Here is a 12301-nt window from a genome sequence, read left to right on the forward strand (position 1 = left end):
TGTCTGGAGGCAGTACACGGACTCTGGCAGCTCCTCCAGCAGCAGCTCCAACTACTGCAACCTGATGATGTTCTGCCGGAAGATGACCCAGGGGAAATGCAGGCCAGTGGACACCTTTGTGCATGAGTCCCTGGCCAATATCAACGCCGTGTGCTCCCAGAAGAAAGTCGCCTGCAAGAATGGGCAGTCCAGCTCCTACCAGAGCAACTCCGCCATGCACGTTACAGAGTGCCGAGAGACTGGCAGCTCCAAGTACCCCAACTGTGCCTACAAGACCACCCGGGCGGAGAAACGCATCATAGTGGCTTGTCAAGGAAAACCGTACATGCCAGTCCACTTTGGTGCTTCAGTGTAGGTCTCCACCTGAGGCCAGAGCAGTAAGATGCGCCACTTCATCACAAAGGCATCTGCCTCTCCCCTTGTTTCCTTGCCCTGGGAGCAATAACTCAAGTTAGTTAAGGCTTTTATCCCTGCAACTCCCACCACACACACACCACCCCCCACCCCCCACACCATGTTTCCCTGGCATGAGGGTAATAACTCAGGCTAGTTAGGGCTCTTATCCAACACACACATGCTCCCGTGGCCTGAGGCTTGCCCCTGTGTAGTTTGGGGGGTGAGGAGTGGGTTGTAATAGGGGACCCATGTTAACCAAATCACTGCTACTTTCAATAAAACACACTTGCAACCACCTGAATTACTGATGCTATCCCCATGCATGAGGGCTTCAGTGGTTGTGGTGCATAGGCTTAGCTGCTCCAGGGCATGTGGAATCTTCCTGACCCAGTGATCGAACTCACATCCCCTGCATTGACAGGAAGTGCCACTAGGGAGGTCCCCATTTTCCTTTTTTTGAGGAGCTATTGCCAAATCAGAAAGATGGTTCTCTCTCACTTGGAAACTTGGAACTCTCTTTTCAGAGGCTAGAAAGGACTTCAGAGATCACCAAATGAGGGGCTGATAAGTAGATTTCAGCTTGTGGACCAACTCTAAGTGGAAATGCCTGCCTAGAATGCTGTAGAAAAATGCCTAAACAGTGATGTGATGGAGCAGTGGTCTCCACCAAAGGCTTGAGGGAGGTGATGTGAGGGTGTATGTGTCATCCAATGGCCATCCCTGACCTAATGAAACCCCTGCCTTTTACAGGAAGGCACCCTGAGTCTTAGAGAAGTTAAGTGACCGGCTCCTGGCATCTGTTAGTGTCTGACTGAGACCAGACCCTGGGTGTCCGGGCCACTCAGTTGTTGCTCCTTCCACTACTGGAGTCTGCCACAAGGGGGAAATCACCCAGTCTCCCTCCTTCATGGAGAGCTGTGGAGTCATCACTTTCTCTGCCTGAGTTGTTGGTAGCTCTCACAGGTTCCCAGTGCACTTGGCTATGAGACTGCTTCTTTTCAACCCTTGCTTACATCATTGAAAGACTAGACTCAGCTTCTGGCAGCATGCAATCATTTCATATGATCCTCTGTGCACCCTTGCATCTGGCTCTAGACGAGGTCATAAAGCTAGAGAGAGATCCTACTGCCAACCAGTCTAACCAGTTCTGTCATCATGTGTACTACATTTCTAAATAGTGGAATCAATTGTGTGTTTTTAGGTAAAGTGAGTGCTTAACCTTGGAGTCTGTGGTGTGAGGGGCGGACAGCTGATTCAGTGGTAGTAGGGTATCTCACTCCTTACAGTGAGGATGGAGGAGGGGAAAAAAGGGAAACTGTTTCTAGATTTATTTTCTTTAGATAGAATTTTCCCTAAGTTCGTCTAACTCTTGCTTCCAAACTGGAAGGTCCTCATTAATCCTCCTGAGCTAGAGCTAAGAGAGCATTTTAGTGGAGGTTCAAACACTCACTTGGAGTTTTGCTCCACCTACTCTATAGAGTCACCAGCTCTGGCTACTGGTTCCCCGCATGTTCTGGGCCAGGGGACCATGTGAGCTTCCGTCTTTGGGCTCCACTTTTCCACTGCAGGGGGCAGTGTTCCCTCCCTGGTTGGGGAACTAAGAGGCCACAGGGTGGGACCAAAAAAACCAAACAACAACAGCAACAAAAACCAGAGGTTTCTCTTCTGTGGAGGGAGTATTGCTGCCTCACAAATAAAGGAGTACTAACCTCTTCCAGAGTAACTCAAGGAGATTAATCTTAAAATTGAGGTGCTAACTGTGAAGATGAGCATCTGTATAAAGACAGAAATGACTATATCCTGTGACTCTTCTAAGATCCCTCTGATGGGAGGGATTGCCCCGCAACAATAATGCTACACTGGGGGACACCACTCACTGAGTCAAACTGTGCTGTCATCTCTGGAATCTGGCAGAAAGTGAAAAATAAAAGCCATTTGTATAAGTAAATAATAGAAAATTCTGGAACAGTTATCCGTTTCATAATTTGATCACTTTGAGAAAAGTTTTAGAAAAATGAAATAGAAAGTAGGTGAAGTCAAGTCTGTGCTTTCAGGGTTTTGTCTGTGAAATGCCAACAGTCACTGAGGCTGGCCCAGATATCCCTCCATGGATTGGTAAATAAGGGGCTTTGGTTAGAAGAATGTGCATTTTGTTTCACCAGCAGTGAGATGTGTTAACACGCTAAGGTAAGGTAAGTGAAGTCGCTTAGTCGTGTCCAACTCTTTGCGACCCCATGGACTGTAGCCTACCAGGCTCCTCCATCCATGAGATTTTCCAGGCAAGAGTACTGGAGTTGGTTGCCATTTCCTTCTCCAGGGGATCTTTCCAACCCAGGGACCGAACCCGGGTCTCCCGCATTGCGGGCAGACACTTTACGGTCTGAGCCACAGTGGCGCTTTAGAGTTAACGCTCTAAACTGAAACAAAACCCAAGAACTTTAAGGACAGCAAGTCCTACCCTTCTCATCAGGTGCACTTGAAAGGGCTCATCAGGATAGTTCACCACCACTGAGGGCAACACTTCAAAGTTATCAGCTCTCAGGCTGCTGTCCTGAAAATGGAAAGTAACTGAAATACTCAGCAGTAGGACAAAGGTTAAACAAGTGATGGCACCAATGTAGGATGGCAAATCTTGCTGCCATAAATGCTACCCTAGGAGAACTATATGGGAGTGGAAAACATTCCTTTTATGTTGCTGAATGAAAAAGCAGAACACGGACTAGTATGTATCTCACCACACATTTTAGTTTTAAATATAATCAGGAAAAATACTGGATGGAGCATTTGTCCTTTGGTTGGTGAGATTACAACTGACTATATTTGGAATTTTTCCAAATTTTCTAACATTTATTTACTGAATATGTGCTACTTTTTAAAACTAGAAAACAATTTTAAATGTCATTTAAAATAGTTGCCCCTTAAATCAGACATTCTGAGGTTCTCTCCAATCCTCTGCTTGCTGCAGTGAAGACTGCACAAACTCCACTACCTGGAATTTTGGACTCCTCCTCAGGTAGGTGATATCGATGGGGGAATGTTTGGAATTCCAGGGCTGCTCAGAGAACTCTTAACTACTTTTTATGTGGTCAATCCACATATTTCTCCCAAGAACCCTCCAGGTAAAATGTTTCCCCCTCCTTATAACTACAGTTTCCCAATTGCTGTCCTTCAGAAGTCTGATTGGTTACATACACCTTCCAGGGTATCTCTATTTTAATGCAACAATATTTTTTCTAAGAAGAATTGCCATTGACTTCTCCCTTGGTCTTCTGCCATCCATTCTAAGAAAAGTCAAAGAAGCTTGCTGTCAGCAAGAAAGCAGGATCTTTGTGTGAATACATATAAAGGTATAATTAAAAGTTCTATTAAGGACTTCCTGGTGGTCCCAGTGGTTAACAGTCTGGCTGCCAAAGCAGGGAACACCACTTCTATCCCTGGTCCAGGAAGATTCCACACACCAGGGTACAAATAAGCCTGTGCACCACAGCTATAAAGCCTGCCCTCCAGAGCCCGAGAGCCGCTACTACAGAAGGCTGTAGAACGTGTGCTCGGCAACAGGAGAAGCCAGTGCAGTAAGAAGTCCATTAACGACAGCAAGAAAGTAACTCCTGCTTGCTGCAAGTGGAATACACTCACTGCAAGCCCACGTGCAGCAACAAAAATTCAGCACAGCTAAAAAATAAGATGGTAAATAAAAATTTAAAGAAGTTCTGTTAAAAGCCCTGATACTTTTAAGCTGTGTGACCTCAAGCAAAGTGCTTGTACCTTCTTCTGAGTCACCCCAGAGCAGCTTGTATTAGCTACAGAGGGGTCCTTACAGACTACCTTTCAAGCCCCAAAGAAAGGTACAAGCACTTTGCTTGAGGTTAGGTTAGACATTATAATGGATCCTCTGAAAACTGATGCTGTGATGGAATGCTTGATTCTAACCCACATTAATGCTCAGCTACTATGGTTAACAAGGCTTTAAAAAAGTATCTAAAAAGTTAGTAACACCATTCAGGGGAGTAAAAAATGGAACTGTCATATCCATTTGGTTTGCATTTCTTTTCTTCTCTGGAAGAGTTTATCTCAAATGTCTTTAATTCCCCCATTATCTTAGATGATCAATAGTGCACGAAGGAAGATTCCACAAGGTGCTCTAAGGGACCAAACATATTCACTGATTCACGTTAGTCAATGGGTACAGGTTAAGGCTATTCAGAGGATGTAAAGGAAATAAAGTCTTTGACCTTCACTTCTTCCACTTTTTGTTGTCCTGATAGTGACGTGTGTGTCTTAGTCGTTTAGTTGTGTCTGACTCTTTGTGACCCCATGGACTGTAGCATGCCAGGCTTCCCTGTCCATTACCAATTCCTGGAGCCTGTGCAAACTCATGAACATTTAGTCAGTGATGCCATCCAACCATCTCATCTCTGTTGCCCCCTTCTCCTCCCACCTTCAATCTTTCCCAGCATCAGGGCCTTTTTTTTAGTGAGTCAGTTCTTTGCATCAGGTGGCCAAAATATTGGAGTTTCAGCTTCAGCATCAGTCCTTCCAATGAATATTCAGGACTGATTTCCTTTAGGATTGACTGGTTGGATCTGCTTGCTGACCAAGGGACTCTCAAGAGTCTTCTCCAACACAGAAGTTCAAAAGCATCAATTCTTCAGTGCTCAGCTTTCTTTATGGTCAGACTCTCACATCCATACATGACTACGGGGAAAACCATAGTTATGACTTGATGGACCTTTGTCGGTAATGTCTCTGCTTTTTAATATGTTCTCTAGGTTTGTCATAACTTTTCTTCCAAGAAGCAACTGTCTTTTAATTTTATGGCTGCAGTTACCATCTGCAGTGATTTTGGAGCCCAAGAAAATAAAGTCTGTCACTGCTTCCATCGTTTCCCCACCTATTTGCCATGAAGTGATGGGACCAGATGCCATGATCTTAGTTTTCTGAATGTTGAGCTTTAAGCCAACTTTTTCACTCTCCTCTTTCACTTTCATCAAGGGGTTTTTAGTTCCTCTTCACTTTCTGCCATAGGGTGGTGTCATCTGCATTATCTGAGGTTATTGATATTTCTCTTGGCAATTTTGATTCCAGCTTGTGCTTCATCCAGTCCAGCATTTCTCATGATGTACTCTGCATATAAGTTAAATAAGCAAGGTGACAATATACAGCTTTGACAGACTCCTTTCCCATTTGGAACCAGTCTGCTGTTCCATGTCCAGTTCTAACTGTTGCTTCCTGACCTGCATACAGATTTCTCAGGAGGCAGGTCAATCAGTCTGCTATTCCCATCTCATTAAGACTATTCCACAGTTTGTTGTGATCTACATAGTCAAAGGCTTTAGCGTAGTCAATGAAGAAGAAGTACACGTTCTTCTGGAATTCTCTCGCTTTTTCTACGATCCAACAGATGTTGGCAATTTGATCTCTCATTCTTCTGCCTTTTTTAAAGCAGCTTGAAAAATCTGGAAGTTCTTGATTCACGCCTGTTGAAGTCTCGCTTGGAGAATTTTTTTTTGGAAAATCCCCCTTTTTTTTTTCTTTCTTTCTTTATTTTTTCAGTGGGTTTTTTCATACATTGACATGAATCAGCAATAGATTTACACGTATTCCCCATCCCAATCCCCCCTCCCACCTCCCTCTCCACCCGATCCCTCCGGGTCTTCCCAGTGCACCAGGCCCGAGCACTTGTCTCATGCATCCCACCTGGGCTGGTGATCTGTTTCACCATAGATAATATACATGCTGTTCTTTTGAAACATCCCACCCTCACCTTCTCCCACAGAGTTCAAAAGTCTGTTCTGTACTTCTGTGTCTCTTTTTCTGTTTTGCGTATAGGGTTGTCGTTACCATCTTTCTAAATTCCATATATATGTGTTAGTATGCTGTAATGTTCTTTATCTTTCTGGCTTACTTCACTCTGTATAATGGGCTCCAGTTTCATCCATCTCGTTAGAACTGGTTCAAATGAATTCTTTTTAATGGCTGAGTAATATTCCATGGTGTATATGTACCACAGCTTCCTTATCCATTCATCTGCTGATGGGCATCTAGGTTGCTTCCATATCCTGGCTATTATAAACAGTGCTGCGATGAACATTGGGGTGCATGTGTCTCTTTCAGATCTGGTTTCCTCAGTGTGTATGCCCAGAAGTGGGATTGCTGGGTCATATGGCAGTTCTATTTCCAGTTTTTAAAGAAATCTCCACACTGTTTTCCATAGCAGCTGTACTAGTTTGCATTCCCACCAACAGTGTAAGAGGGTTCCCTTTTCTCCACACCCTCTCCAGCATTTATTGCTTGTAGACTTTTGGATAGCAGCCATCCTGACTGGCGTGTAATGGTACCTCATTGTGGTTTTGATTTCACTTGGAGAATTTTGAGCATTACTTTGCTAGTGTGTGAAATGAGTGCATTTGTGCAGTAGTTTGAACATTCTTTGACATTGCCCTTCTTTGGGATTAGAATGAAAACTTACTTTTTCCAGTCCTGTGGCCACTGCTGACTTTTCCAAATTTGCTGGCATATTGAGTGCAGCACTTTCACAGCATCATCTTTCAGGATTTGAAATAGCTCAGCTGGAATTCCATCACCTCCACTAGCTATGTTCATAGTGATGCTTCCTAATGCCCACTTCACTTCGCACTCCAGGATGTCCGACTCTAGGTAAGTGATTACACCATCGTGTTATCTGGGTCATTAGATCTTTTTTGTAGAGTTCTTCTGTGTATTCTTGCCACCTTTTCTTAATGTCTTCTGCTTCTGTTAGGTTCATACAGTTTCTGTCCTTTATTGTGCCCATCCTTGCATGAAATGTTCCCTTGCTATCTCTAATTTTCTTGAAGAGATCTCTAGCATTTCCCACTCTATATTTTCCTGTATTTCTTTGCATTCTTCATTTAAGAAGCCTTCCTTATCTCTCCTTGCTCTTCTTGAAACTCTGGATTCAGATTTATATATCTTTCCTTTTCTCCTTTGCCTTTCATTTCTCTTCTTTTCTCAGCTATTTGTAAGGCCTCCACAGACAACCATTTTGCCTTTTTGCTTTTCTTCTTCTTGGGAATGTTCTTGATTACTGTCTCATATACAATGTTACAAACCTCTGTCCATAGTTCTTCAGGCACTCTATCTATCAAATCTAATCCTTTGAATCTATTTGTCACTTTCACTGTATAATCGTAAGGGATTTGATTTAGGTCATACCCACATGGTCTAGTGGTTCAACTTCAACTTCTTTGGCATTAGTGGTTGGGGCATAGACTTGGATTATTGTGATATTGAATGTTTTGCCTTGGAAACAAATAAAGATCATTCTGTCATTTTTGAAATTGTACCCAAGTACTGCGTTTCGGGCTCTTTTGTTGAGTATGAGGGCTTTTCCATTTCTTCAATGGAATTCTTGCCCACGGTAGTAGATATAATGATCATTTGAATTAAACTCACCATTAGAAGTATGAAAGATACTCTTGTGACTCCGTGGACTTTAGCCCTCCAGGCTCCTCTGTCCATGAGATTTTCCAGGCAAGAACACTGGAGTGGGTTGCCACTTCCTTCTTCAGGGAATCTTCCTGACCCAGGGATGGAACCTGTGTCTCCTGCCCTTGCAGGTGGATTCTTTACCACTGAACCATCTGGGAAGCTCACAAAAGAAACACTTTCCTGAAGAAATTTCTTCCAGGTTTAATCAAATCAAGCTTGAGGCTCATGAACTCTGCTGCAGATTTATCTCTGTCTCATTTTCTCTCTCCTACATTAAACTCCACAGGCCCCAGTGTGGATGAAAAGTCCATTTGGCAGTTTGGGAACTATCTTTACTAACAAAAGGGAAACAGACACTTAAACATAACAAACACAACACAGGGGATTCTCCAGGGAATAGATTTCCTGTCACAGGGTTGGCATGGCCTCAGGAAAATGATAGAGAAACTCCAGTTTCTTAAAGAAAGAGACAGTACTGACTGTACACTATCACTGGAACGAAATAGGGATCAGCTCACAGCGAGAAGCTATGTAAGATCTGACCCAGGCAAGCGCACAGCAGCACAATCTCAGGTGAGCAGGTCTCTGCCCATAGGGACCCTCAAAGTTGGGAGTGTATCTATGAGCTTCTGAGGTCCTTTTGCAGAGGAAAGAGTGTTGTAATGAGCCTCATTACTAGATAGAGAAGTTGAGTGATACTTTCCCTGGAGGACCATGCTAACATTTCTAACATCAGCAGCTGTCATTAGGAGTATCCGTTGAACTACCAGCAGCAGCCACCAAACTGTGTTAAGCAATGATGAATTCTGTTCAGATGTTAATTTATCATAAGTAGTAAGAACAGAGGAAATTCCCTGGCAGTCCAGTGCTCAGGACTCTGTGGTCTCACAGCAGAATGCACAGGTTCCACCCATGGTGAGGGAACTAAAATCTTGCAAGTTATATGGCCAAAAAGAGAGAGAGAGAAAGGATAATGCAAGCACAGAGATTTAGCATCATTATTACCGAGCTGCAGAGAAGGGATGTGAAGTGATCTGCTGGATTACTAAGGATAGATGTTGAAGCTCATTTCATTAGTTTTCTGTGTAGTTTTCCTTTTTGCCAAAACAGAGGAAGAGGTAGACCAATCTCTAACCAATTATCCCATACATTAACGGCAATGAAAGATCACTGATAGAGTAAAGAAGTTCCATTTGATTTCCCCTTTCTCTCTCAGTGGTCTAATTTCCTTCTTTATTGGCCTCATTTATTGTGGTCTAATCACCCTATCTGTGCAGAGAGCAGCCAGCCCCTCCTCTCTGGGTGCACGGCCAGTGAGTACAGCCTGCCCAGGTGCCTGACAACTTGTTCTCAGGATGGGTTCATTGAACCTTACCAATCTTACAAAACTCTACATGTTCCTGATTAATATCAAGTCTTCCTTCTCATTTCTCTGAGTGATGCAAACCCTGAGCCTACCCCTGCCCCCACTGTAGTTTCTCCAGCAAAGGCTTCAGTCTCCTGAGGTCACCCACCTGCTCCTCTCTTTTGTGTGCATTTTAGCTGTCTCCATGGTGCAGCCTGAGACTCGTGCCACCATGCAAAAGTCTGCAGCCGTGGACCTGGAGGCTATACAGATTCCTTTCCTGTGCCATCCACCCTCTCGCAGCTGTGTATCACAGGGAGACCTGTCCACCTGTGAACACCTACACACATTCCAAGTTTCAGTTTAAGTGTCAACTACTCCATGGAGCCTTCCTTGGAACAATTCCTATTCCTTTCTTCATGCTTCTTGCACGCTGAAAACTTTTTGTAATAGTCTGGCTCTCCCTATTAACTGTAAGTGCCTTGAGGGCAGGTACTGTGTCTCATCTCTGTATGTTAATAAGGCCTAGTGTGTAATAGATGCCTGGTAAATAATTGTCAAAGAAGTTATTTATAGTGCACATCTATCATAAGGGAAGTCAACGAGGTAAAAGGAAGTATAACATCATATCTTTATGTCAGTTTGCTTCCCATTTAGCTGGGAACTAAATTTATATAAGGAGACAACTGGAAGTGCAAGGCCACAGAAGCAGAACATAAGCCGTGCAGAATGAGCTTCTGTGAGTTCAGAGGAAGACGAGATCCCTCAGGGCTGAAATAGCCAGGCAAGACTATGGAGGGTCATGGGGTTGTTATTTGGAGTTTGGAGGGGAACAGAATGTGAATGGATGTGCAAGTGCACCCTAGGTGGCAGGAAAGGCAAATGATTCAAAAGGAAATTCAGAAAATGGTAAATAGACAACTTTGGCTGGAAGCAGTATATTTACGCTTGATGCAATACTTTTATCAATCTATTTTGTATACAAATTTGTCACTTAGCCTTGACAATATAATAATAATTGTATTGTCCTTGATATCCTTGATAGCACATTTCCCTCTAGTGCAGATTCTAGCCTGATGTGAGTGTCACATTTAGTTGTATGTCTCCTTAGTCAATTTTACTCTGTTTCATTTCCATACTTTTTCTTTGTCTTTTAGGTCTTCAAAATTTTTGAAAAAGTCATCATCTCCTTTTAAAATATTTCCTTTTAAATACGCCTCCTATTTTGGAGCAGTTTTAGGTTCACAGCAAAACTGGGCAAGAAACACTGAGAATACCCATACACTAGCCCCACTCCCACCCCTGCCACATGTCGAGCATCCTCCACTATCAACGTCCTCCACCAGAGGGGTACATTTGTTATAACTGGTGAACCAGGGGACACATCATAGTCACTGAAAGCCTAGTCCACATGATGGTTCACTCTTGGTGGTGTACATATGTATGCAATTTAAATTTGCTTTATTTTCTTGTTAATTTATATTTTGTTTGATTTGCAGGTCTCCAGTCACTGAACCTTAATGGACAGAGAAAAAAACTTCTTTCTCTTCTGCATTACCTTCCCATTAGGTTATCACATGTCCCTTCTTCCAATACACAACATTAACACTTGTACTCATTATATTTGTTCATTTGCTTGTCCTCATTGTATAAAGAAAGGCTGAGTGCCGAAGAATTGGTGCTTTTGCACTGTGGTGTTGGAGAAGACTCTTGAGAGTCCCTTGGACTGCAAGGAGATCAAACCAGTCAATCCTAAAGGAAATCAGTCTTGAATATTCATTGGAAGGACTGATGCTGAAACTGAAACTCCAGTACTTTGGCCACCTCATTCAAAGACCTAACTCATTGGAAAAGATCCTGATGCTGGGAAAGATTGAAGGCAGGAGGAGAAGGGGACTGCAGAGGATGAGATGGTTGCATGGCATCACCGACTTGATGGACATGAGTTTGAGCAAGCTCAAACTTGGGGACTTGGGATGGACAAGGAATCCTGGCATGCTGCAATCCATGGGATCACAAAGTGTCGGACATGACTGAGCAACTGAACTGAACTGAACTCGTTTGCTTAATCTTGTAATATACCTAAAGGAGTTTGAGAATTATTTGCCCCTATCACTATAATAAACAAGACTACTAAAAATGTTTAGAATATGTTTGAAATTTTTCCCCTACCCCTACCATACTCTGCTTAAGATGAAAGGGTCACAATGAAACAGCAAAATCAGTAGAGAGAATGAAAGGCAAACTTTCAGGTGCATAGTTTAGACATCTCTTCCTCCAGGCTTCATCCACTTCCTTTGTTTCCTTTTTTCTTCTCCATCCCATTCCCCCACCCCCCACCTCAGACTCAGGCATTACATGGCTCCCACCAGCACCCCTCTAGAGTTATGCTTGGTCTATACACAGGTCCCAATTCTCTCTCAGAGGCATTGCTTTCCACTTGTCAGTGCCTGCTGCACATTCCCCTGATATTAATCTTAATGTGTCTACAATGACTCATGACCTTCACAGGTGCTCCAAGCCTGGATCTGCCTGCCCTGCATTTCCTGACATGTCCCCTTTGTTTATGCTGCTCTCTGATTCTACATAAAGATAGAATTTAAAGGCCCATCAGTTCATCTCTCCCTTCCAATGAAAAACAATCATTGTCACTCCTGTTAACTCAAAATTGAAAGTGAACTTGTGACCCTTAAGGAAACAGTATCACTACTGGTAATAACAACACTACCACAACATCAGTTAAGGGCTTACTATGGGCTCTAACTAGGGTGAACATATAATTTACTGTCCAAACTGGGACATTTTCAAGAATTGAAAGAAAAAGAGTACTATTATTAATTTTTCCAGGGAGCAGGCATAAATGGAGATAGTTGTAGGCAAACAGGGACATACAGTTCCATAGCTATGAACCACTGTTTCTTGTTATTACCTCACCTGAAAGAAGGAGGTAAGGGAGCTCTCTGGAATCTCTAATCCCATCATGAGGTCCCCACTCTCTTGACCTAATCACCTCCCTAAGGCCCCTCCCACCTCCTAATGTCATCATATTGAGAGTTAGGTTTTAATACAAGAACTTTCAGGGAACACATT

General features: G+C 43.2%; 1 protein-coding gene across 1 annotated transcript in view; it reads left to right on the top strand.

Moving 5' to 3' along the window:
* Nucleotides 1–682, top strand: part of LOC122443302 (seminal ribonuclease-like) — a 44033-nt gene extending 43351 nt beyond the window's left edge. Inside the window, 1 exon segment of the mRNA XM_043471324.1 lies at nucleotides 2–682. Within this exon segment, the coding sequence (XP_043327259.1) occupies nucleotides 2–355 (354 nt within the window). The 3' untranslated portion in view covers nucleotides 356–682.
* The last annotated feature ends 11619 nt before the right edge of the window (nucleotides 683–12301 follow it).

The sequence above is a fragment of the Cervus canadensis genome, chromosome 6 (assembly GCF_019320065.1).
Source record: "Cervus canadensis isolate Bull #8, Minnesota chromosome 6, ASM1932006v1, whole genome shotgun sequence".
NCBI classification, from domain to species: domain Eukaryota; kingdom Metazoa; phylum Chordata; class Mammalia; order Artiodactyla; family Cervidae; genus Cervus; species Cervus canadensis.